Here is a 27,404-nt window from a genome sequence, read left to right on the forward strand (position 1 = left end):
TTCCACTACAGTGCTGGATGCTGTCGGTCACAGTGTCTCCGCCCCTTGCCACCCGCACAGGATGAGAGGGAATTTGTGATTGACTTTTTGAAAATATTATCTGAAGAATTATTATTCGGGTATTCGTGTTTTACTTTAAATTGTTCTAATTTGGTATAACGCTCTACTAATTTCTATTAAAAAAACAGCATTATATTTACTCGTCCATTAACTGCTTAAAAACACAACATATCAATCATATGCGTCAAATATATTTAATTTCGTCATCTGTTTCGTCTTTTATTTCTCTAGATTCGGTGCTTCTTTTGTTTGGTACTGTGGTATTGTCAAGTCAGCACAAATACAAAGAAACCGTCCGTTGAATATTTTTTTCAACGTAAAGGTTCTCAAAGCCATATGAATACCAGCTACATATTCACAGAGGAAGTGGTCCTTTGATTTCATATTATAAGCTGGTGGACACCCTGCACAGAAATATTTTAAGCAATCCTTTATTTATTTTCAGAAGTTGTCCCGTTGGCCCTGAATAAAGCTGCTGTATTCATACAGCACATAATCGTAGTCGTCTGCCTGGGAACTGAATTGATAGATGAATCCTTGTACTTAATAAGAGTTATTTAAAAAAATAAGTGGGTCTTCTGCTCTGCTCTCAACAAACCAAGCCTAAATGCTTTCACTGAAGCGTGCTTATAATACCAATGCTTTTATTTTGAACTAACCGGAAATAAAAAACAGTTACCTGTTTGCTGTTAGCATGTAGTTACTTGTAACCGACCAATCACAGCCAACGTCAGAGCCGTGTTGTAAGTGCACTCGTTTTATAGCGTTTGACGTGCCGGAGCGGGCGGGATCAGGACAACGCACGGAAAATAAACCCTCACGCCCGCTGTAGAGGCTCACGCTACCAACCGCCATAAAACACCAGAAGATGCTTCTGGGACTACCGGAGACGCAAATCGAGCTCACTCGATGTGAACACTTCCTCCTAGTTGACGTAAGCGAGAGTGTGACAGTGCCGAGTAAAACTAGCAGACACTTCACAACATAAATGTGTAGACAGCGGGTGAACAATTCGCTTCACGTATAGTACAGCAGCCCCGTGGTTCCAGCACACTAAGGCTAGGTAGGTCACCTTAGCTCTACTTCGCTTGGGTTTTCATCTTTACGTTATTGACTACAACAATGCTAACGTAAGCTAGTAACTGCTGAGGTTAACAAGTTGTGTAGAAGCGTTAATTGGTTCCGAGCTGTCAAAGTATAGAATGACGTGGTGAGTCGTCGGTGAACTCATGTTACTCCATTTCTACCTTGGCGCTCATTGCAGTGAACGGAATGACAAAGATAGTAAACATTGGTGGTACTGTGCGTAACTGTGCTATACTGAACATGGGTCGTGTTGACAGGAGGACACCCAGCATGCACTCCTCATAAGTTTATCCCACAGCAAAGTAAACTGTTGTACTGAAGTTATCAATGATAGGTGCACACGCAAGATATGGAACATTTAACTCTCTTTCTTCCACATATGTATATGGACACACAAATATTATATCCATCTGTATGTGATTGCATATGAAACAAACATTATCTTCGATTTCTACAATCACCAAACATTGCTGTTTTTGTCTTTGTCAGACATGACTGAGGTTTGAAGGCACGTGTGGAGTGACTGAAACTTTTCATCAACCCCTCCCCCCAAACACGTCCATCCATGTGTATAATTTTCTTCAAGTTTGACCCCCGGCCTGCATCCAAAAATGCATACAGGTGAGCAGTTCATCCTTTCAACAAACGTTCACTGTGCTCCATGAAAGCTAAGTAAGCAAGCTCCTGGTCAGTCATGAAAGGGCAATTCCAGAAGAAAGGATGTGCAAAGTGCATTATATGATGTCACAACATACTCAGCTCCAAGACAACCATGAAACGTGTGGAAAATATGACATTTCATGTCATGATTATCCTGGCCAAAACGATTGCGTTTCATGATATTATCCCGATAATCATCAGAAATGGCATTAAAATATACCGGAATCACTTTACATAAACAATCAAATGATGTTAAATAAAATTATCATAATGATACGTTTTCACTGCACGATTTACAGTGACATAAGTGACGTAAGTAAATATAAAAATGAATTCTCATTACTGTATCATGCATTTTTAATATCAGGCTCTATTTTTCACTTCTCTACCATTACAGCAAGCTAGACAACTTCTTCAAGTCAATTTGCCATTTTATCTACATTTTAAAAAGGTGACATCTGATTTTGGAGGTGTCAGTCTTGCTGAATTTTTTTGCACATCGGCCTTTTTCCACCAAGGCATTTAAATGGGGTCGAACTTGTTCTTTGAGTATTTACCATTACAGCAAGCTAGACAGCTTTTTCAAGGCACACAAGATGATGTTTATCTTGATAATGGAAATTCAGGTTAGACGTAGCTTACCCTAGAGTGCTCTCATGATAAGGATCAAACATCACATGACAACCTATGCTCTTTTGAGTGTGTCACTGCACTGTGTTATGTATTTTTGGGAAGCGTGTAAAAGTTACACTGGGTTTTAATATTTTGTTCAATTTGCTTCATATGGCTTCACTGAAGTGTTGAAACACTTACAGAATATATAGATATGCTTTTTAAAAGAAAAATGTTTTGGTGTTTCAGGTGTCAAGTCTTGACATCACTGCTATCATACTCTGACAAAGCTGCAATTTTGCCTATTTCATCTTGTTTCAGAGTTGTCTAGTGTGCCACTTGGAGCTTTGCAAGGTGCACAAACACACATCAGTATGGTTACAAGGGAGTTGAGGGAAGAGAATTTCCCATTGTATCCACATTTTAAAAGTGTGGCATCTGATTTTGGAGGTGTCAGTTTTGCTGACATTGTTTGCCCAATAGGCCTTTTTCCTCTGAGGCATTCAGAGTCATAAAGACGTATACAGTGACATAAAGACGTATACAGTGACATAAAGACGTATACAGTGACATAAAGACGTATACAGTGACATAATGACGTATACAGTGACATAATGACGTATACAGTGACATAAAGATGTATACAGTGACATAAAGACGTATACAGTGACATAATGACGTATACAGTGGCATAATGACGTATACAGTGGCATAATGACGAATATAGTGACATAATGTCGTGGTGCTACCTTGGAAAAGGTTCTGAGAAGGTTTGCAAGTTGAACCAACTGTGAACCAGCACCAGCCAAGCACTAGAAGTAGGTTTGCATTGGTCGAAAAGGGGTAAATATTGTGCACACAATGTACTTACCTGTTCTGGAAAATACAGCACATATTTTGCACCATTTTAATGAATATTTGTACAACCTCGATGTGCCCTACCCAGCAGTAAATGCTAACTTCTTTCAGTGGGCAACACAGATCACCATGTGCAGTCAATGTGAGTAACGGGGTGATTTGAACTCCGGTTCTGTATAATGGCCCGAAGCTTGAGAGCGAACACTCTACCTGGCCAAAGTCCAAACCTCCGTCCTTCCCTCTGGGAGTCTGACCCTGCCTAAGAAGATCACAGCAGAGGTGTGCTATGAGTCATGACTCAGACCCCAACCTGGGGAAAGGTGAAGCTACGTGTCCTAATGTGGTCACATCAGTGTGTGTGTGTGTGTGTGTATATACATATATATATATATATATATATATATATATATATACACACACACACACACACTCTACTGGCTGCAGAAGTACTTTTCTGTGTAAATCTAAAGGAATGTTCATTATATGTAGACTTATGTTACGATCCCAGAGAACAAAATGACAGGAATATACATACAGGGTTGAAATGGGTACATGTTCAGCACAAGTGACTCAATGATGCTGAGACTTCTGTATTTAAAAAGTATTTTTCTAGCCCGCACTATTTAAGAAAAAAAAAATTCTCAGAATAAAAGCAGAGCTGCAATCAAACAACCAGCATTTGATATGATTTTGACCTGTAATTATAAACCTTTTTGTTGTGTTAATAAATGTATTAATAAGTGACAGATCTTGTAATTTACAAATACACACTGCATTGTGACCTTTATCAGTTCCTTTCTACACGCCTTTACTCATAATAATACATTTTATTACATTTTTTAGCGCTTTTCTGAACACACAGATGCCATCCATCCATCGTCTACCGCTTATCCTGTATTCAGGGTCGCAGGGGGGCTGGAACCGATCCCAGCTGTCATTGGGTGAAGGCAGGGTACACCTGGACAGGTAACCAGTCTATCACAGGGCTGACATGTAGAGACAAACAACCATTCATGCTCACACTCACCTACGGGCAATTTAGAGTCATCAATGAATATCCCTATATTGGACTGTGGGAGGAAGCCGGAGAACCCAGAGAGAACTCACGCTCACACAGGGAGAACATGCAAACTCCACACAGAAGGAACCGAACCCGGGACCCTCTTGCTGTGAGGCGACAATGCTACCCACTACACCACCGTGCAGCCCGCAATACACAGATGCTTTACAGAAAAAAAACAAATCTTGAGGGTCTTGAGGCGGGACTGAAATCTGGTGAGGGACTCAGAGTCACGGATGGGTTGGGGTAGGGAGCTCCAGAGCCTGGGGGCTGCCCTGGAGAAGCTGCGCAGGTTGGATTTGTGGATGGAGAGGAGACTGGCTGATGTGGATCTGAGGGACCGAGAGGGTTGGTGGTGGTGGTGGTGGTGGGGGTGGGGGGGTTGGCGGGGTGGGGTTCATTAGGACTGGCGTGATGTTGTGCCAGGTTTTGGCAGGTCACTACTGGAAAGTGCAGCAAAGAAGAGTCATTGACATCATTGAGTGGCTATATATCCTCCTCACTCAGCTATTGTTATCCACCGCTCACACAGCAGCACGCATGCTGATCATCTCACCCATACTGCAGTTATTAAACGCAGGGAGAGAGAAAAAAATTCTTTGCTCAAAGGAAAACATGACCTCCCTCTGTTGCACAATGTGACTTTTGTAAATATGAATTAGCATTTTAGCAGAAAACCATAGACATGTATGGTGTGTAAGCATGCAAGGCACCAATATTTTGTGGAGCCAAACCGGTTGTCAGAAAGTGACAGTTCTGTAGTAACGCTGTCACATGTGAGCAATAAAATCACAAAGGAATGTGGATCATCTGGATGCTTTCTCTGATTATGTTCCTGGTTGTCTGACATTAATGAGCTAAAAATGATTCCTGAACCATACTCACTGTACAGATCCAACTACATGGACTCAGTTACAGTAGAGGGACATCTTTATCTGGTAGAAAACAGTATCTACACAAAAGAAAAACCCAGTATCTAAACAAAAGAAAAGCCCAATATCTAAAAGAAAAACCCAGTATCTACACAAAAGAAAAACCCAGTATCTAAACAAAAGACAAGCCCAATATCTAAAAGAAAAACCCAGTATAAAAGAAAAACCCAGTATCTAAACAAAAGAAAAGCCCAATATCTAAAAGAAAAACCCAGTATCTACACAAAAGAAAAACCCAGTATCTAAACAAAAGAAAAGCCCAATATCTAAAAGAAAAACCCAGTGGTCTACACAAAAGAAAAACCCAATATCTACACAAAAGAAAAACCCAGTATCTACACAAAAGAAAAACCCAATATCTACACAAAAGAAAAACCCAATATCTACACAAAAGAAAAACCCAATATCTACACAAAAGAAAAACCCAATATCTACACAAAAGAAAAACCCAGTATCTACAAAAGATAAACTCAAGGTAGATGAATCTCTTGACTCTTAAATTGTTGTACTTTGGCATCATGTCCAGGACATTGAATATTTATCAAATGATTTTAGTGTTACAGTGACGACGTCCTCAGTCAGCACATTGTAACACCAATGATATTGTTTCCCAAAGCTTAGCTGGATTTGTGCTCAGCCCTTTTTTTATGAAGGTGCTATTTGAAAAGAAGTTATCATTATTCATTCTTACATGTACAACATGGTTGTGGGAGAGGGGAAAAGGACAGTTTCCTCTGCAGACAATAAACATCTGCAGCAAATTTCATAGAATTTAAGCTATTTTCCAAAAATACCTTGTTTTTAAGCAAGTGGAAATTTTACCTCAACATCAATGTAAGGTGAAAGGTCAAGGGATCACAAATCAGAATGACCCTATGGGAATCAAGAATCTCCTGGAATACATAACTGCTGCTGAGTCCAGAAAGCGCTGTGTTTACCGAGTAGACAAAGAATCAGGGTGCACTGTTCACCATGAGCTTTGATCAGCATCCCTCCTACATGATGCAGCTGCTGACTGTTAGTGATCAGAGCTGCTCACATGTGAGTTTGCCCTCAGGATCCAATAGCAGATGCTCTCTGGTGTGTTGGCTTTGTTTTCTGGAGCAGTGGTGGCTCACACACAGTGTCATGGGAACAGGCTATCATTACCACTTGATGCACAGAGGTCAATTAGGTCTGTTTGCTCTTTAAAAGATCCAAGCTCCCACCCAACATTGTTGGTGGGACTCAGAAAGAATAAACAGCTTTTATAGAGGTCAACACATTTCATTGGCTGTTTTTTTTTCTGGCCTGTTTAGTTTTACTGTGTAAGTGCTCCTTTGCAGCATTTAGATCTACACTTTTTTCCTTAACTCAAATACTATAAATGTACAACAATTAGTATTTTTACAAAGCTCCATGATGGGGCCTTGCATGCTTACACACCATGCACGTCTATGATTCTCTGCTAAAATGCTAATTCATGTTTACAAAAGTCACATGGTGCAATTGTGAGAGAGGTCATATTTTCCTCTGAGCAAAGAACTCTTTTTTTCCCACTGTGTTTCATAACTGCTGTATGGGTGAGATGAAGAGGGTCGTGTGCATGTGTGTTGTTATGTGAGCGGTGGATAACAATAGCTGAGTGAGGAGGATATATATCATGATGTTACACTGCTGCAAACTTTCCATAGTGACCTGCTAGTTAAGGTGTGTAGAAACGAACAGATAAAGGTCACAATGCACTGTGTTGGGGATATAGCAGGAGCAGATTTGGTTATCAACAGCTAATTATTGATGTCAATATGATTATCGATATTAATAATTATATTTAATATATTATCATGATATAATCATGAATAAACGGGGCACCACCCTGGGATCAGGGAAAAGATAACCTAAAACTGTATTCAGTCTCAATATAAAAGGTTTTATACTCACATGCCAATCATCGTGATCATTGGCATAGAAGTATAAAACAATCGAAAAATTAAAAAGGCGTGAAATTCAAGCACTAGCCTTCACAACCTGCTGTTATCCTGTGACATATACACAACAAGCACAAGAGACCGCTAGTTATAATATAATACGATTTATTAACATCAGTTATAATGATCACAATCAATAACACTGCAATTAACAAAGCCTTATTACCTAACTACCTAACACACAAAACTAAGCTAAACAAAGGAAGAGACACACGTGGTGTGTGTGTGTGTGTGTGTGTGTGTGTGTGTGTGTGTGTGTGTGTGTGTGTGTGTGTGTGTGTGTGTGTGTGTGTGTGTGTGTGTGTGTGTGTGTGTGTGTGTGTGTGTGTGTGTGTGTGTGTGCGCGCGCGCGCGCGTGTGCGTAGTGAGAGAGAACGAGAGAGAGAGAGAGAGATATGGTCGGGCGGGGCCACCGGATGGAGCTATCCCTCACAGCGTTCAGGGGCGGAGCCACTGACGTCCGATAGGATCGCGAGAGAGAGAGAGCGAGCGAGCGAGAGATGGCCAGGTACAGCCACCAGATGGAGCTATGTCCTCAGTGTCCGGAGACGGAAACAGCTGGCGTAGGATACGTGTGGGGGCGGTGTATGTGTGCGTGTGTGTGTTAGCGGGACACAAACAAAGAGAAGGGGAGAATGCGCGCGCACTATTCTAAGGCTCAGGAGGCGTGTTACTATCACACGGCAGCTTGTGAATGAACTGGCGTTCGTTCAGCGGGACCCCGGTCTTTTAACTGATAGTAGACGCTTACTGAGCTCGCGAATATGGTTAGTCAAAAACACTGTTACAGAAATCAACCCAGCGGCGTGGGTACACAATCAGCCTTCGAATACAACAATACAGAAAGCCACGTCTCGGCGGTCCGTGAACAAAACTTAAGACACGTTAACAAGAATTACAAGCATGTCCTACACTATCGAATCTCTGCTTCTGCCCAGACAAATAGCCTCTTACTTTTGTCGATGTGAGGTGTGTCGATGTGAGGTTTCTGTCCTGTGCGGTGATGGCGTTTCTGGATGCCGGCGACGGACGGTGGTTCGCAAGCGCTCGTTCGGCGCCGGAGGGTGCAGACGAACGGCTGAATCCAGGCGAGTTTGGGTCGTAGAAGTTATCCTCCTCGCGGATCAAATTAGTTGAAGAAAACAGTTAGTGTTTCTCCCTTCTGCAGGCAACAATACAATCGCGGGGCTCGGCAATTTAGTCAGCTGACTTCAGACAAAAACGGGTCGTTAGTTATCCGTTCTGCTGGCAGCTGGGACGAAGAAAGTGTTTTTCTTCCTTCCGCGGGTAAACAGGGGAGTCGCCCGGTCGCGGCGGTCTCCTCAGGAGAGAGGAAGTCCTTAAGGCAGCGCCGGTTTATATAGCTCACGGCTGCTCCCGGGGACCCCCTGGGGTACCTGTGGTTGTCAGCCAATAGGGCACCAGTTGTGTGACGTTGCACTTCGCACCTCGGTGAGAAGTGAAACTAAAATGGTGGTTGTAGTTTTTTTATCTCCTTTGTTCCTTTGTCCTGACCGCATGTGAGGGCTTTTGTAGGCTGCATTGTGTAGTCTTAAAGGTGAGGTCCCAACAACTGTGTATTTGTTAGTTACAATGGCCTCATTTATATTACTGACTGACATTCACCCATTCACACACAGATGGCAGAGTCAACCACGCAGGGCGACACTCAGCTAGGAGGAGCCGGGGATGGAACCGGCAATCTTGCGGTTGCCAGCCAAACGCTCTACCTCCTGAGCTAAACCCCCCCCACAATGGAGATCTGTCATATCTTAGAACATATTCCACAGTGTCTGACCTTGTCATCTACTGCATATTCTCTATTGGCTTGATCGCTCTCCACTGAAGGTATATGATGATTACACTGTGAATTACCAACACGTTTATTCAAACCTATTCAAAGGCTGGAAATGAACAAAAAGGTAACAGAAAATGTTCTCGAACCATCACTTCATACATATTTCTCCTAAATTGTCGAAACAGACAGTCTTGTATGCATGGACACGGATAAACCAACAGCTTAAAGTGAGATTACATTTGCTCAGCGGTATGTATGATCATGACACATCATATATAATAACCTCACCAGGGAGGAGACGGAACAATGTGTAGCCCGTCATTGGGACAAGGTCTCCTTCTTATCTTAACCTTAAGCTCATCCTAACGTTGTGAACGACTCTGAGGCCTCAGATCATACATTTCTTTGTGTTTCATGCAAATTGTCCTCGGCAATGAGTTCAATTAATATAATAACATCTGTGTTGATATTTAACATAATCATGAATCTTGTCAATGTCGCCCAGCTCTTTCTAAGTTGCACTGAGAATTCGCACCAAGCTGCTGTATTGGATTGTAACAGAACAATGTCTCGCTCCCCCTCCTCAGGCTAATTTTGGCTGCAAACAGAGATGAGTACTACAACAGGCCGTCCAAAGCTGCAGACTTCTGGGGGAGCAACAGTGAGATCCTCAGCGGTAAGTCTGCATGTTTGTGTCTAGCTCACCACTCAACTTCAGACGGGGCTTCTTTAACGAGAGTTGGGAAGTTAACCTGCCGAGAAAAGTAACAAGTTGCAGACAAAACTATATAAAATCTGGCAACAGATGATATATTGAGCTAAAGAAGAAGACTTTTTGTTGAACCAAGACAGATGGATTATGTGTAAGACTATAACACATAATATTGTACATGTTTGCTTTATACCTGCATTTGACTACACTTTTATGCAAGGCTAAATGGCTTTCAATAATGAAAGAAAATAATGTCTCCTCCACCTCAGAATGGAATTCTCCTCCACTCCATCACCGGATATCCCCACCCACCGTAAACTATGTTTAATTGACTGATGTCCAATACACATTATAGCCGAGCAGAGGAAATCCATCATCCTTTTTTTCTGCTGAAGGAGGAAACACAGAGATAGCCTCTTTGTTCATCGGTCTCCTTCTCCCCTCTGTAATAGAGGGGTCAGGACTCCAGGAGTGGGCTCTTAATTGATGGCCGCTTTTATGCAATGTGACAGGAATAAATGGCTCTGCCTTATCTGCGGGCCTGGGGGCTGCTGGGAAGGCAGGGCCCCCACAGGAGACCTAGCATGACGAGAAAGGAAGTAAGTTATTGCTCCCAGTGGGATCGGACTGGCTTTCCATCCACTCCCAGAGGAGCAGGGCCATTAGGCTCTCTCGGTCACTGTCAGTGTAAGTGGACCCGTCTTTATTGATCACCAGGAAGTGCAGCAGACATGCAGTCCACCTTTTCCATGTCATGCGATGAAGAGGAATATGGCAAGAGACAACAGATGTATTAATGGATTGACTTTATTTAATTACTGCCAAAGTAACACACAAGCCTCATCCAATCAAAGTGTTCTATACTTACTCTCTTACTAATTTGTTTCTTCATATCGATGATGGTGAATGTTGTATTTCATCAGGTGTATCTGAACACAGGCGACCTCAACTCCAGCATGTTGTTTCACTGCCTTTGTTAGCCCGTCGCATTCAAAGGATGGACGTTTTGCTGCAAAGCTTGCCTATTGAGTGTTTTGTAGTAAGACGAATGTTAGATCAAATAGTGACTCATTTTTGTTGAATATTTGTCAACATTATTTTTCTGCTGTGTTTTACCTGCAGTTCTGAGAAGTGAGGCCCTATTTGAAGTGCCTTAAACTTATATTCTCTCTGCTGGCCACCAGGGGGAGACTCCTCTCTGATTGTTTAGAAGTCTATGAGAAAATGGTCCTACTTCTCTCTTGATGTATTATCTCAGTAAACATTGTAAACATCAGTTTATGGTCTCAATCTCTAGTTTCAAGTCTTCTTCAATCCAGCATGATGTTCATTTAGTACATGATGGTCCATTTAGAGTCCACCAGACCAGAAAGCAGGGGATGTTTTAGGGGTGGGGCTAACTCATGATTGCCAGCCTCAGTACTGTCACTACTCTACCAATGCTATTACCTTTTGAGATTAATTTAACCATGACTTCGTCCACTTCTTCTATACAGTACATGGTTTTAACTGAAAACTGTCAGAGCTGCACTTATTTAATATTCTGGTGTGTTTGTGTTAACCAGGTCTAGATCTGGAATGTGGGAAGGAAGGAGGATCATGGCTGGGGATCAACAAGCGGGGCAAGCTGGCTGTACTCACCAACTACCTGGAAGGACGTCCCAACCCTGATGCACAAGGAAGAGGTGAAAAAGTCCAAATCTATTCTCTAGTTTTACATCAGACATCCAGTCTCCTGTGAAGAATCGTGCATGCTGCTTACACTTCAGATTTAAACTCAACTTCAAAGTGTTTCTGATACATTTCAAGCCTACTCATGCAATGTCTTTAATAAGCTGGACGTGGATATTTAATTGTCATCTAGAGCAGGGGTACAGGGGAGATCATTTTCCAAGGACCCCCTCATCATCGTAACACAGATTAAGCACATTTCAACCACCCCTGGAAGTAGGAGTTCTTGTGCGATTGTGTGTGGCTTCTTACTTTGAACAATGACATTGAGTGACCAAATAGGAACCTTCTGGGCTTCCTCTGAAGTAGGGATGCAAACAATTAATCGATTATTGATTAATTGTCGATAAGAAATTACTCGATTAAAATAAATTAATTGCAATTAATTGCGTTTTGAACCCGTAATTCCCCGCCAGTCCACGTGAGGGCGCGCTTGACGCCAGACGTACTTGACGCACATGCGCGAACACAAGCGAGGCAGGGCTCTGACGACAACAACAAGGGGTGCAGTCGAATAGTCAAAAAATAAGGTCCTAACTCCTATTCCTAACTCCTATTCCTTGACCTCTGGGTAAAACGTCACAGGGTTATGGAAAGACGATAGGAGAACTCAAAAGGATTTAGGAAAAGTCGACCGCGGTGCTCAGAGAATCCGACCGGACTTTCACTAAGCTACGTCATTAAAACGCGGCCGCTGATGATTGACAGCTGATGATCGGCGCCGGCGATTGACGTGCGTCTGCGCTGGAGAAACTACAATAATGGACTACAAAAAGCGCGTCATCCACTTCTCCACATGTTGGTTTTATCAACAGCTGGTTCACTGACCGGCTTCAGGTCCAGCAGCTCCTCCTTCCTGTTTGACCGGTTGCTTTATTTACATTTCATTTGTGGTTTTAGTTTCGTTTTTGTCAAGTTTGTAACATGATTGAAATAAAAAAAAAAAAATACCATTCAATTATTATCACTGTCCACACTCATTTATCATCACTATTCCAATTACTATATGTCTGCATGAAAGCAATTGTTAAATATGTAAATAGGCATATTGTTTGTTTTCATGAACGGCCGAGGTGTGCGTCACTTTAAATGTTGCTCTCGCAAAGAATTGTGGGTCGGCGTAATCTCCTTTCCTTTGGCATAGGAAGGTCCGTTGCATCTTATGCTAAAGGAGCTCTGAAAGGAAGCATTGGAGCTCCTTTCCTTTGCATTTAGAGAATCCCAACGGCTCTTATCATGGCGGCCACTTGTTTACTTCCGGGTCACTTCTTCAGTTAGGAACCTTCCTAAGCAAAAAAGACTATTCGACTGCACCCAAGGCATACGGGAAGCGGGACGCTGGCAGCAGTGTTTCACACACATTGGGTGCAGTCCAAAAGTCTTTTTTGCTTAGGAAGGTTCCTAACTTAAGAAGTGACCCGGAAGTAAACAAGTGGCCTTTAGCATAGGATGCAACGGACCTTCCTATGCCAAAGGAAAGGAGATTACGCCGACCCACAATTCTTTGCAAGAGCAACATTTAAAGTGCTGCACACCTCGGCAACAAACGATATGTGCATTTGCATATAACAGTTACTTTCATGCAGACATATAGTAATTGGAATAGTGATGATAAATGTGTGTGGACAGTGATAATAATTGAATGGTATTTTTTTTTTTTTTTTTCAATCATGTTACAAACTTGACAAAAACGAAACTAAAACCACAAATGAAACGTAAATAAAGCAACCGGTCAAACAGGAAGGAGGAGCTGCTGGACCTGAAGCCGGTCAGTGAACCAGCTGTTTATAAAACCAACATGTGGAGAAGTGGACGATGCGCTTTTTGTAGTCCATTATTGTAGTTTCTCCAGCGCAGACGCACGTCAATCACCGGTGCCGATCATCAGCTGTCAATCATCAGCGGCCGCGTTTTAATGACGTAGCTTAGTGAAAGTCCGGTCGGATTCTCTGAGCACCGCGGCCGACTTTTCCTAAATCCTTTTGAGTTCTCCTATCGTCTTTCCTTAACCCCGTGACGTTTTACCCAGAGGTCAAGGAATAGGAGTTAGGAATAGGAGTTAGGAATAGGAGTATTTTTTGACTATTCGACTGCACCCATTGACCATAGTCTCAATGTTCGACCAAAATTATTTCATCAAGGCAAATGGACTTGACTAGCGGCTCTAATGATAGGCCTACACAGGACGGCAGCAGCGCGTATTATAAGGGGGAATCCTCGCGGCTGGTTTGGCTCATCAACGTTCTGTTTTCCCCCGTCGTCGCCATGGCAAGGCGTCCCCCGCGCCGACCCCCCCTCAGCTGGCGAGTTTGACGGCGCGTATAGCCCCGTTCACATACGTCGCTACTCGCCCGTCACTCGCTTTCTCGCTGAATTCTACTCGCTGGCAAAAACATTTTTACTGCCGCCAGCGACGAGTTCAAGCGACAACTCTCTGTGAAACTCTCTGTTGACGTCACTGTCAATCATCTCTATTCTACATTCCGATTGGTACTCGCTTCACTCGCATCGCAGAAAGTTACAATTATTTAATTTTATCTCCGTACCCGCCCACATTCCGCGTGAACACATTCACATTCATTGACAGCTGTCGCTCAGAGATGGGCGAGTGGTGACGTATGTGAACGAGGCTTCAGTCAAAACCAAAACACCAAGGAAGGCTGGGGAATAGTCACCCACTTATATTAATAATAATAGTTATAATAAACTTATAGTTTAAAGGCTCAGCACTGTGTTTTAGTCATTTTTGTTTTCATCTTTTCTTGAATGCTTAAACTCCTCAACCCCATTTAATATGTCAACATTTGGATCAGTACCAGCAGTTTGTAAGAAATTGGTCAGTAATTGATATGTCATATTTTGGTTCTCAAAATTCACCAAATTGATGCATTAAAATGAAATTATTCAATTGCATTTTTCTTTATATCATAAGGAAGATAGCATTTTATGTTACGTATACAGTAGATAGAACCTATTCAGAGGGAAATTCAGCTTCTCAGAAGAATTGCCACTTATCAATTAATCGATCGATAAGATGAAACAACTATCGATTAATGAATTACTCGATAATTTGCATCCCTACTCTGAAGTTGTGTCCAGGTTCACCATCGTGTTTTCTGGTGGTGTATTCCTCACTCTTTCTTAAATTCCAGGTGCCTGATGAGTCCCTGATTTAAGAACCATTTCTTTTAACCTGTGTTGCTCTGCAGGATTTCTAGTGTCTAACTACCTTATGGACAAAGATCTAGAGAGCTACTCCTACCTGAAGAAGGTGTCGGCAGAAGGCCACCTATACAGCGGCTTCAACCTCATCACAGCTGAGTTTAAGTGAGTGAAAGTCGTGGGGATGTTAACATAGAATATATGTGTTCATCACAAGAGTCTTAAGGTTTGGAGACAAATCTGTCTTCAAGTAAGCAGCTGTCCGCCAACATGACACATTTTACAAGTTCAAATCTATTCCAGAGTTTGAACAAAAGACCTGATACGGCCACCTGGCTTTCAGATGTTTAGACAAGTTCTTTATTGCACATTGGCAAAGGATTCTAACTGAGACTTTTTCAACTTGTTGAGAATGGATTGTAACTCCAGTCCTATGAGTTCTGGCTAAGCAGACATAAGTGGAATAAAAAATCTCAGCTCCTGAGTTGTGAAAGAGCCAACATTAATATTCTAAAGGAATACCTGTTCATATTTTAGGGTTTCAGATAAAGGAAATATAGCATTAAAAATAAATAGTGTTTTTCCCTTTCCTTTATTTTTTCCTCGTCTGTCTCACCAGCCTGACTTGACTGAATTTGGTAAATGGAGAAAAATCAAAGTGGGATCAGTGCACACCAACATATTTGTTGTTGTGGTGGAGGCCCCTGTAGACATTTGGCATGGAAGCGGCTCTCTGGTTCCTGCCAGTGAGAGTTTGGAGGTTCAGCTCCATCACACACCCCAACCAAACTATCCGGGGGGTCATGATCCACATATCTGAGTCATGGCCTCAAGGAGGATCAGGTTTTCTTAGGCATGTGAGTTTTCTGTTGTTTTAGGATCATAATCAAGACTATGATGTCTCCTATGTGATGGATATGATGCAATTTATTAAAACAACAAGTCTTTGATTTCAAACAGAGGTGACTGTTACATTTAGGTTGAAATCTTTGTCTCTGGCTGATTATGTTTGCAGCAGGCTTATTGTAACATGAGAACTAGTGAACGGACGATACAGGATTTTATTGTTTATTCGGATGAAAAAAAACCTCATAATAAGTTGATTGAAACACCACCTTCCACACTTTTTAAATGTCGAGTGTCTCTCATAATACATCAGCCATGCCCCACTTCAACATGTGAAGAAATCCAAAACTTGACAGGCCTGCTGACTGAGCCAAATTGTGGTTGCTTGTTGTGCCCCACTGGCTAGCTAATCCACACCACTCTGCCAGCTTAGCATCCACCCTCCGGTCCTCCCACCCAGGTTATCACTGTTAGCTCTGCGCTACACTGTTGCCATCGATTTACACTCTTAGCTGCTAACCACTGACTCAGTCATCTCCGTGTTGAGAACCGCATGGAGGCAATAGATACTCTGTGTTATTTCAGCCTTTGAGAGACCTTTTTCTCTTTACACACTGACTAAACAGCAATTAGATGGTCTGGTTTCTTTGATAGGCTGATGTTATCAAGATATGCAAATGTGCTTGTTAAGACGAGGAGCTGCAGCTTTAGTGGGAGCTGACCCAGTGGCATTCCTCTTAAATGAAAGGATCTGGTTCCACCTCACGCACACGAGACGCCAGCAAAGTGAAAAGCACCTTTGTTGAGGTTGTGATAATACACTTCATGTCCATCACATTGGCTGAGCTGTCATCTAGGGCTGACATGGCTCACCAGAGCCTCGGTGTTCCACCCCTCAAATAGCCATCTGGTTGGAGCTGCGTTCACTGCAGATAGTGACAAACCATGATAGAAAACAAGCCTTCAACTTTTTAATAAAAACCCTCATTAGCAGCCCATTTGTTTTCCACTGTAGTGTGCACAGCAACTGAGAGGAAAGAAGGCGTCTGGTGTCTTTCCAAATCAATGCACTACATCTGGTAGATAGAGCATAGCACTTTATTACAATTAGAGGGTTTCTCCGTCATCTGTAAGCAGCAACATGATTTATGACGGGGTGGCAGTAGGGGAAACGGTGTGACCACCACTTTTAAATGTTATAGAGATCTCATTGAAATGCAGGAGAAAGGGTGTACACTTAATACACTGGCCATGCTTTAGTTGCTTGCTTTTTAAACCAATATGGCAGTGATTAATAAACTATAACCATGTTGGGTTTAATGCAACTGATTTGGTCAGTGGCAGCATTTCCAGGAACATTGTACTGAGCCTTCCCTCCGTGGAGCTAATACCATATATATTAAAATTTTGATCTCGGATATCCTCTGCTTGATTCTTTCAAGGCTCCATATCAAGCATTTCATCTGACTTTTCTATACATTTGGTGATTGATCCCATTTCATCTCACTCTCACTTTAAAGTCAAACCCCAGAGATGATCCTTTTTAATTAATATGTCTAATGATGTTTGCCTGCGATGAAATGCCTTGCTTAATGCACTTTCAGTCAGGCAGAGTGTGGCTGCTTTCATACTTTAGAAAGTGATTCAATCTTGTGGCTTCATATCATGTTTTGTGATTCTTGGCAGAAACTTGTCGGTGCTGAACAAGGCAAACAGCGGAGCATCAGATAGACACATTCCAAATGATCAGGGTTGGAAGAGCTCAACATTTTTAAAGAGAAACAGCCATGCATATCATTTATTTATTGGTTCTTTTACTTAGAGAGTTATTAAGCTTACCTTGGGAAATTGGGAAATCACATTCTCTTTGAATAGAATTAAGCTGTAGATGATTACAGTGAATAGCTCAAATATAGCCTGCATTGTTTATTGATGAATGAATCCAGATGTCCCAACATTGCCACAAAAATGGAAATAATGCTGATTTTGGCTGAACACTTGCTAGCATGGGGTCACATTTTATCCCAGGAGCAGATCTGAATGCCACTACATTTCCATGCATCTTCCACGAAAGTCTGCCTGATCCGGTGAAGGCGAATCTAGATGAAATAACTTTACGAGGTCATGTGTGATAAGATTTCATTAGCAATATTTTATAACAATATTATGATATTCTGTTGTCAGCAGTCACCTTGAGCTCACATACAGTAACATAAAACATAACATAACAACTTTATTTGTATAGGACATTTAAAAAAAAATTGAGATTGTATGGAAGCACCGTGGTGTTTTGAGCTAATTGCTAATCGGGACAGCACGAGGACCTTGCTCACTACCACCTCCTCCTCTCTGACTTCACCTCAACTGTTTCGGCAGCTAAATCTGCCTTCTACCTGGCAAAGATCAACTCTTCTGCCTCCAACCCCAGGAAACTCTTCTCCATGTTCTCTTCCCTCCTCACCCCTCCTACCCCTCCGCCCCCTTCCTTCCTTACTGCCGATGACTTTGCAACTTACTTTACCAAGAAAGTAAATGACATCAGCTCCTCATTCACGCCTATTCCCTCCCAGAAGACATCTCCCCCAACTCTCAACTCGGATGGTCTTACCAGCTTTAGCCCCATCACCTCTGAAGACGTTCACGCACTTGTTACATCTAACCGTGCCACCACCTGCTCCCTTGACCCGATTCCCTCCTCTCTTCTCCAGGACATCTCACACGACATCTTGCCATTCCTCACCACCCTGATCAACTCCTCCCTCACCTCAGGTGTCATTCCAGCGGATTTTAAGACCGCTATCGTGAAGCCTCTCCTGAAAAAACCCACCCTTGACGCTACTGACATCCAAAGCTACAGACCCGTATCTCTTCTTTCATTCCTCTCTAAAACCTTGGAACGTGCTGCCTACAACCAACTGTCATCCTATCTCTTGCGGAAGAACCTCCTAGACCCTAACCAATCAGGATTCAGGACTGCCCACTCCACTGAGACGGCCCTCCTCACTGTGACCGAGTCCCTGCGAGACGCCAAAACATCATCCAACTCCTCCGTTCTCATTCTCCTTGACCTATCTGCTGCATTCGACACAGTCAACCACCAAATTCTCCTCTCCACTCTGGCTGAACTTGGCATAACCGACTCTGCTCTCACCTGGTTTACATCATACCTGACAAATCGCACCTTTCAGGTCACATGGAATGGCTCTATGTCCAAACCCTGCTCTCTGGACACGGGTGTCCCTCAAGGCTCAGTATTAGGACCGCTTCTGTTCTCACTATACACCAGATCACTAGGTTCTGTTATCACATCGCATGGATTCTCCTACCATTGCTACGCTGATGACACCCAGCTGTTCCTCTCTTTTCCCCCGTCCTCTGACGCTCACATTGCAACTCGCATCTCGGACTGTCTGGCTGACATCTCTGTCTGGACAACTGCACATCACCTCAAGCTTAACCTGAATAAAACCGAACTCCTCTTCATCCCAGGGAAAGACTGCCCTCGCATGGACCTGTCGGTCACTGTTGAGGGCATCACAGTATTTCCTTCCTCAACTGCGAGGAACCTGGGTGTAATCCTCGATGACCAACTATCCTGCACCCCCAACATCACTGCTGTGGCCCGATCCTGCAGATTTGCCCTCTACAATATCCGCAGGATTCGGACCTTCCTCACAAAGGATGCAACGCAGCTCTTGGTCCAAGCACTGGTCATCTCCCGCCTTGACTACTGCAACTCTCTCCTGGCCGGACTCCCGGCCTATGCGATTAAACCATTGCAGCGTATCCAGAACGCTGCAGCACGCCTTATCTTCAATCTACCCAAATTCTCCCACGTGACCCCCCTCCTCCGTGACCTCCACTGGCTCCCTGTTGCAGCACGCATCCAATTCAAGACGATGACACTGGCCTTCAGGGCCATCAATGGAACGGCACCTGCCTACCTTCAAACACTGGTCAAACCTCATGCCCCGAAGCGAGCACTCCGCTCCTCTACTTCAGCTGGCCGGCTGGTACCACCATCGCTGAAATCAAACAAATGACGCTCAGCAAAGTCCAGACTCTTCTCTGTTCTGGCGCCTCAGTGGTGGAACGAACTCCCGACCAATGTCAGGACAGCAGAGTCATTTGCCATCTTCCGAAAAAGGCTCAAGACTCACCTGTTCAGACTTCACCTCGACTCTACATAGCATGACCCACTAACACCCTCCCTCGACCCCCCCCCCCCCCCCCCCCCGCAAAAAAAAAAAAAAACTTGGATCGTAGCACTGTTACTCTTGAAGTACTACTTTACTCAGATGAGGACCTAACACTTGTTCTATTTTTAGCTCTTACTGCATCGGCAATGATACGTCGTGGTTTCTTTGTTTCCTTCTTTTGACAAATGTACTTATTGTAAGTCGCTTTGGACAAAAGCGTCTGCTAAATGACCTAAATGTAAATGTAAATGTAATACTAATAATAGTATTTAGCCACAAATAGAAGTATTGGACATTAAAAAAATATGTATTTTCATAAAATTTACATTTCCATCTGATGATAGAGCTAGTTAAAAGTCACTGAACTAGCAAAGTAATTTCAATCATCTTTGATTCATTCATCATTCTACATAAACATCAAAACCAAATGTCATGGCAACGCATCCAATAGTTACCGAGCCATTTTAGTCAAAAGTCAAGAAACTTCCAAAGTCATGAGGAGTCATCCTCTGGGCACTATGGATACAACTATGGAGCCAAATAGTATGGTAATCCAAACCCATAGCATTTGAGATATTTCACTCTGCAGTGGACCAACATCCACAGAGCCATGACGCAAGAATGGCTAAAAATGACCAAAACCCCTTACCACGCCTTTAATCTCTGCATGTGTGGCTGTACATGCACAAATGTGTGTGATTGCATACAAGGATACATGCTGCCGTTACCCAGGGGCTCCCAACATGCCCATCTACATTCTGAACTGATGATGTTGAAATCTCATCCAACCATCTCCAGGCAACTACACACAGCTGGCGATGGGGAAACTGCTCCGCAGCCTCGGTATAGAGGACTCTTCATTAAATCGTCTCCCAGCCAGAATGCTGATTACCTCTCTTACTGAGATCTGAAAAAAAGCCTGCGTTCGACTTTTCCCCCTTCGTTCTCGCTCTGCCCAGTGGCCTTGACCTCCTGCTGTTCACTCATCTCAGCCCACATCAACCCACAGCACACCTGATGGGACTCTCGATATTCTGGCTGCCATCAAATAGTAGAAATAGAGCTATCTTTCTACAAATCCATCACTTGCTCCCTTCACCGTCTTGTGATGCATCCATCACAGGGAGTGTACATAAACGCCAGGCCTTGCCGGTATCGTTCACTTCAGTGCCAAGCCCAATCTAGTATTTCAGAAATTGTGTTTGCCCACAGGAGAACTGACGACAGGTTAAAAGCTTTACAATGTTTCCGCTTTCCCTTCAGGTTACAGTGCCATTTGGTTTCTCACTGAGCAGCATGCATGTATGAGGGCTGACTGCTTCCACCCGAGTCAACATTGGCCAATCCTGCTGTGTTCATAGTAACCATAGACACATAGGAAAAGAAGTTGTTTATTTAGACTGTTCAACTGAGTTTGGGTTAAAGCTGGAAATAATGTTAAGAGCGTTATGTCAACCTACTACTTGCTTGGAAACATATTGTTCTGCCTTTTATAAAGCCAGTGCTTGGACAAACAGTGCAGGATGACCTACCTCTGCACAGGAAACTCTTATGAGACTTTGTTGTGAACCAGGCACGGGTCGATGTGACAATTTTATATCAGTATTATCCTGGCAAGATTTGCGATATTATTAATACTCAAAATATGTTTCAAACTCTTAAAGATAGATAGACAGACAGACTGGTAGAAGATCTCCAACATCTTGCTGCACACGTTGAAGGATCTCAGCTTCCTCAGGAAATAAAGTCTGCTCATCCCCTTCTTGTACACAGCCTCTGTGTTAGATTTCCAGTCCAGTCTGTTGTCAATCACCACTTCCAAGTATTTATAGTCCACCACCTCCTCCACCACCTCCCCCCTGATCCGTAGTGGCTGTGAAGGCATCCTCTTCTTCCTCCCGAAGTCTATCACCATCTCTCTGGTCTTGTTGACATTCAGCCGCAGGTGATTCCACAAAGTTGTCTACCAGTGTCCTGTACTCACTCTCATCTTCCCCCTTATACAAAATGGGTGTAAAACATACTGGAATCACTTTACATTTAGTTAAGTTAAAACAAATAAATTAGATGATCACCAATCATTAGGTCTCCATAAATAAATACATATAAATAAAAGATAAATACATTTAGAAAATGTTTTATATCCTTTATTGTTAAAATCAGGCTCTATTTTCACATGTCTACCATGATAGTGAGCTAGACAGCTATTTCAAGTCACTGGCGACGATATTTACCTGAAATGTATTTATTCATCCTGAAACTCTAAATCCACCATGATCAACTTATTGTCAGTGTTTGACTTTATGTCAGTGTGTGTGGTAAAATCCTATATCATGCAATCGGCACATTTGAGATGCTGGAACAATCAAATGCTTCGCCTTCATTGATGATCAAAGTAGTGGTCTGTTTGTTTTCTGTTGGTCAATTAATTTTGACTAATTGTGTCATCTCTAAACATCAATATGAAATCATTGTTAAAGGCTTTTATGGTAGACATGTTCTGCTCATGGTGCTATTTGTTACAGATCAAAGGCCAATATGTATTTTGGCTTTTAAAACTGTCCAATAAAGTTTGTGGCAGCGCGCCGAGCCCGGCAGCATATTCTGCTCCCGTCTTGCCAGCTCTTGACTGGGAAACTTTCCAAGTTCGATGTTGAAGCAGTGTTGCGCCACATTTCAGATTGACTGATGCCAGCAGTATGGCTGTCATAAAATCAACATCAAAAATTCATTCCCCTGCTGGTTCAAAGGATTTGGTCATAATTTATTATTCACTCTCCTGTACCAAAGCCGTCACAGATGCCCTTGATGTCAGACAGATTTTTCCGACTGAATAAATTCCCTCTAACTGAGGACTTTGCAAAGAGATCTAACACCGTAATAAATGGTTTTGTTGTAGTCACAGTTGTTTGCAGTACTAATTTGTATTTTGACGCATTCGTTTTACTCAGTTGTTCCTTTAGGATAGATTGAAATCCTGCAATTAAATACGCTGTTAGGTATTTTCTTATTCAAATGGCTTCTACAAATGAAATGGGCTTCTTAATTCGTATTTTCCACCACTGCAAATGAAAATCAGAGGTGCTCTATTCATATTCTCTTACCCTGAGCACTCATCTTACAGGATTCCCTCCGGAGCATTTCTTTGATTTCTTAGGGTTTACAGCAAAGATGATGTTCAAAGTTCCAACGCAGACCATGACACTTGGATAGTTGCTATTTTATTAACAGATTACATTAAAAATAAGAAGGAGCAAACTACGCAATCTGCATACTTCATCAGATTTTCTTTGTGCTCGCTTGCCATCGAGTCTGCCTTGTTAGATCGTCATTTGCTCATTAGCTAGAATACAAATGCATTACAGAGAGTAAACAATAATAGGCAAAAGCAAAATATAATTCTACAGTCCAAAATTATAGATAGAAGCATTACATTTCCATAAGATAATGAGATACAATTAATGTCAGAGGACAAATGATGAGAAGATCCAGAATGCATACATTTCTATAAATACCATAAATATCACAGGGTACAAAGTACATGAATATCCTTATCATATACATACGAAATACTAGTTGAAAAGAGTTTAGAAAATGTATATTAGAAGAAAGTGTCTACAATGCAAAATACATAATAAAGTACAATTTACATAGATATAACTGCTGTGTTTATTTCACCAGCAGACAAGCATTGTGACACAGCTTTCATTATTAGACAAGAACACGTTCAATTGTCAATATGTGTAATTTTCCTTCATTCTTTGTCCCATGTAGAGCCAAACAAGACACTGTGTGTTACTATGGAAACAGAGGCAGCCCAGAACCCATCCATCTAAAACCAGGTCTGTGTTTTTACTACGGTTGCTGTAGAAACCGTCCTTTCCTCTCGGCCTACGGCCCATTCATGTTTCCATGCTGATTGCTCTCAGATTGTCAGTGTTTATTTTCTGCCACTAAGTATCCAACAGAGCTCGCTAGAGTATATATATATCTATATCTATATATATTTCTATGTGTGTCCGTGTGGTTTACGTGACCCTCTGTAGGGATCTATGGCTTGAGTAATGCGCTGCTGGACAGTCCATGGAGGAAACTGCTGCAAGGCAAACGCCACTTCACCAGCGTGGTCAGCGACCAGACCCTATCCGGTGATGGACTGGTGCAAGAGCTGCTCAACGTCCTCAATAATGAAGAACTGTGAGTGGTAGCTGAGGATTCACACATCACAAAAACATGTCATTCAATATAGGATGTGAAAATGCTTTGGTTTTCTTCTTTAATGTTGACAATTAGTTATTTCAGTAGTAAACTGGAGAGTAGTATGTTGATGGTGAACATCAGAAACATTAGGTGCTATGAATGGAGTATAAACAGTTGTGGTTGCACAGAGCTGCACAGAGGTAATTCACTTCCTTGCTGACAGTAACTGTCTCTACATTACATATGAAGCTACGATATACTGTATTAAAAATGGTTGTTTTAGGACCCTGAGGATCTCAGGCAACCAGCCAAGACTGCAGGAGGTTGAGGTCACCCATGCAATAGCCTGGCACATTGAAATCTGATCGGTGGTGATTCAGATTTTCGGTGTAGTGGTTACCTCTATCACCCTGTTGAAAAGCTTCGGTCCTGGCACATATCTCAACAAGAGAATGTTATGATATAATGATATAATTTTCATAACTGACAGTAATAATGGCCAATTAGGCAAAACTTAGACCCAGGTTGTAGAAATGAGTTCCCTGTTTAGCATCTCAAAGCACAGAATTTCAAATGTCAACTTGTGCTTTTGTATACGAGATAAGCATATTTTGTTTATTGCCAACCTAAATATACTGCATGGGGGATATGACAGAGAATGATCTATGCTCAGTCGTTCAAGCTTCTCAAGGAGGTGGATTGTGTGTTTTGTTTTACAGCAACATACCTGATCCACTTCAGGAGAGCCAGGGTGATGGCTACAACAAGGCCCTGCTCCAGGCTAATTCAGCAGTGTTTGTTCGCAGTGCTCATTATGGCACAAGGTCAGTGTCTTCCACCTACGCCTAATCTCTCCTCTTTTTGCCTCCACCTGATGTGCTTGACAAGGCTGTGCATGCCCGCAGGATCATAGTTCACAACAATCCCAAGCATAATAAACTATCGTTATTCAGTTATCATTATACCGAGGAAACCAAAGTGCATCTTCTGCACTGTAAGTGGACCTGCATTTATATTGCACCTCAAAGCTCTTTACACTACATGTCTACATTCAGCCTTTCACACCTCCGGTTCTGAAAAGTGAAGCCAATGCTGAAATGCCTTTAAATGTACGTGCTCCCTGTTGTCCATCAGGGGGAGAAAAAATCTGCACGGAAGTCTATGAGAAAAAAACTATTTCTCTCTTGACTTATAGTTGTAAACATTGTAAACATGAGTTTATGGTCTCAATCTCTAGATTCAAGTCTTCTTCAATCCAACATGATGTTCAATTAGTCAATTAGAGTCAAATAGACCAGAAAGCAGGGGATGCTGTAGGGCGGGGCTACATTGTGATTGACAGGTATCTACCGCAGCCCGGCTAGGCCACTCTGCAGCTTGTGTTTGTCAGATCCACATGTCGCTCCTCCACAGTCCAAATATATGGTCACTTCTGTTCACTGGTTGCAAAAATACCAAGATGGCGACGGCTAAAATTCCGAACACAAAACTTCAGAACCGTAGCCCACAAACCAATGGGTGATGTCAAGTTGACTACGCCCACTTCTTACATGTAGTTTGAATCAATCACAGTTTGTGATTCAGTATCTTGGCCAAGAACACTTTGACATGTGGCTCGGAGGAGCCGAGGGACTCGCCCAACCTCTGAGCCTCAGCACCCCACCCCATTTAGTCCACTGTGATGCCACTGTGGACTAGACTAGGGGTTCTAAAGTTTTCGTTACACAGATTAAGCACATTTCAACCGCCTCTGGAAGTATGAGTGTGATTGACAGATTGACTTGATGAGTCACAATCATATCAGAGTTTTTATTGGGCCAAAGTTAACGTGGGTGGGACTTAATGACACAATATGCATGTTTTAGTTGTGCAAATGGTCCCCATCTGTAGATATGCACTATGGAATGATACAGCACAATTTTAGAATTTATAGCAAATTATTTTGCGGACCTCCTGGCTATGGGTCGCATACCTCTGTACTACAGAGACTGTCCTGTAGCTTAAGGTCAGCGGAGAGCCATCAAAGTGTCCTTTGGCAAGGACTGCCTGCAACCGCCTGCTCAGTCTCAATACGGCCGTTTCTGAAATACATCCTGCTACTTGCCTGTGTTATTTGTTTGTTTTTCTAATATTTTCAGTTGTTAATTTAATATTGCTTGGTTTCATCCCATGTCCCTGATCATTTAGGACCAATACAATCATCCTAATAGACACAGAAGGCAATGTGTCCTTCACAGAGCGCACCATGTCCGACTGTGACACAAGCAAATGGAGCACAAGTTCTTTCCAGTTCACACTGCAGGTGTGAAGACCTGATGGAGGAAACCCACTCTGTGCCTTTCTGCATCCCATTTCCTTCCTTCCCCTCCTCACACTGCACCAGAGCAGCCGTGTGAACATGAAGACCCGTCTAGGTTTTCTTCAGCTCGTCGATACCAGCGGCCTCACTGACATGGATGAAATGCATTTCTTATTTGTAATTTAAAGTGCAACTTCTGAAAGTGTTCACTAATTTAAAAGATTGCCAAAGAACATTTATCATGTAGAGGAGCATTTTTTTCCTACATTTCATAAAACAGCAGATTTGGGTTGCTAAAGAAAAAGTCTAATCCTTTACAGATTGCTGGTAACCTGCCTTGAGATGCAATCAATACCATTGTGCACAAGGTTATTTTAATGCAATCTCAATTAATTCTGGTTGGTGTCATATTTTTACATTTAATACACAATATGGAGAGTATATAGACTTTATTCAAAATGTCCGGAGTACAATTTTAAATTTTTCAGCGTTTTACATAATGGGAAATCATTGTCACCATTATTTTTCTAGAGAATGTATGATCTGATTGGTTACAACAAATGTTGAATGCAAACAGTCAGACACTGGATCTCTGACCACTTCCATGATAGAATAATACATTTTACAGCTGCTTGACAATAAAATAAATGTATCAAAACACTCACACATGGTTTGCCATCTAATGATTGTTGACACAAACACGCTGGGAAGAAGAAATGTTCCTGCACCTGTCAGGTGATTTGTTTATTTGAATCTATTTCTAAAAAGAGAGCATTCACACAAACATTCATTCATAAAAGCTGTTAAAAAGCAAGTCGTTTTGAATCTCAAACTGGAAAAAACTTTGTGCAAATATTTAATATCTGTTTGGAATTCATAGTAACCCTCTATAATTACCTTTTTTTTAAGCGGCATGTTTCCTCCCTCTTGTGTAGAGGGGTATTTCAGTGAGGACACACTTGCCAGTGGCCCTCTTGGTTAATGTCAACCCTTTAGGAGCCCTTAGAAGCAGAGGAACCCACACTTGATATGACTTGAATTTTTTCCAGATGTCCCTTGATCTTCTGTCAGTTTTGTGTCTGTCCCGGCCACTACACAGCAGACCTTATTTTCTACAAGAGGCTTATAGGCCTTATCCCCATATGGCGTTTTGACAGGTGTCATGGTAGGAAATGTACAGGTGCACTGCAAATAACTAAATGTATTCTGGCTATATAACATT

The 27,404-nt window shown here is 42.3% G+C and overlaps 1 protein-coding gene across 1 annotated transcript; it reads left to right on the forward strand.

Moving 5' to 3' along the window:
- Nucleotides 1–972: 972 nt before the first annotated feature.
- tango2 (transport and golgi organization 2 homolog) lies at nt 973–26,846 on the forward strand. Its single transcript, XM_084024166.1, has 9 exons — nt 973–1,123; nt 1,636–1,767; nt 9,621–9,709; nt 11,311–11,430; nt 14,686–14,803; nt 23,458–23,525; nt 23,730–23,880; nt 24,603–24,707; nt 26,071–26,846. Exons 2-9 carry the CDS (start codon nt 1,712–1,714, stop codon nt 26,189–26,191), a joined length of 828 nt encoding a protein of 275 aa, XP_083880292.1. The 5' UTR covers nt 973–1,123; nt 1,636–1,711; the 3' UTR covers nt 26,192–26,846.
- Nucleotides 26,847–27,404: the final 558 nt, after the last annotated feature.

This window comes from Eutrigla gurnardus (genome assembly GCF_963514095.1).
Source record: "Eutrigla gurnardus genome assembly, chromosome: 13".
Lineage (NCBI taxonomy): Eukaryota > Metazoa > Chordata > Actinopteri > Perciformes > Triglidae > Eutrigla > Eutrigla gurnardus.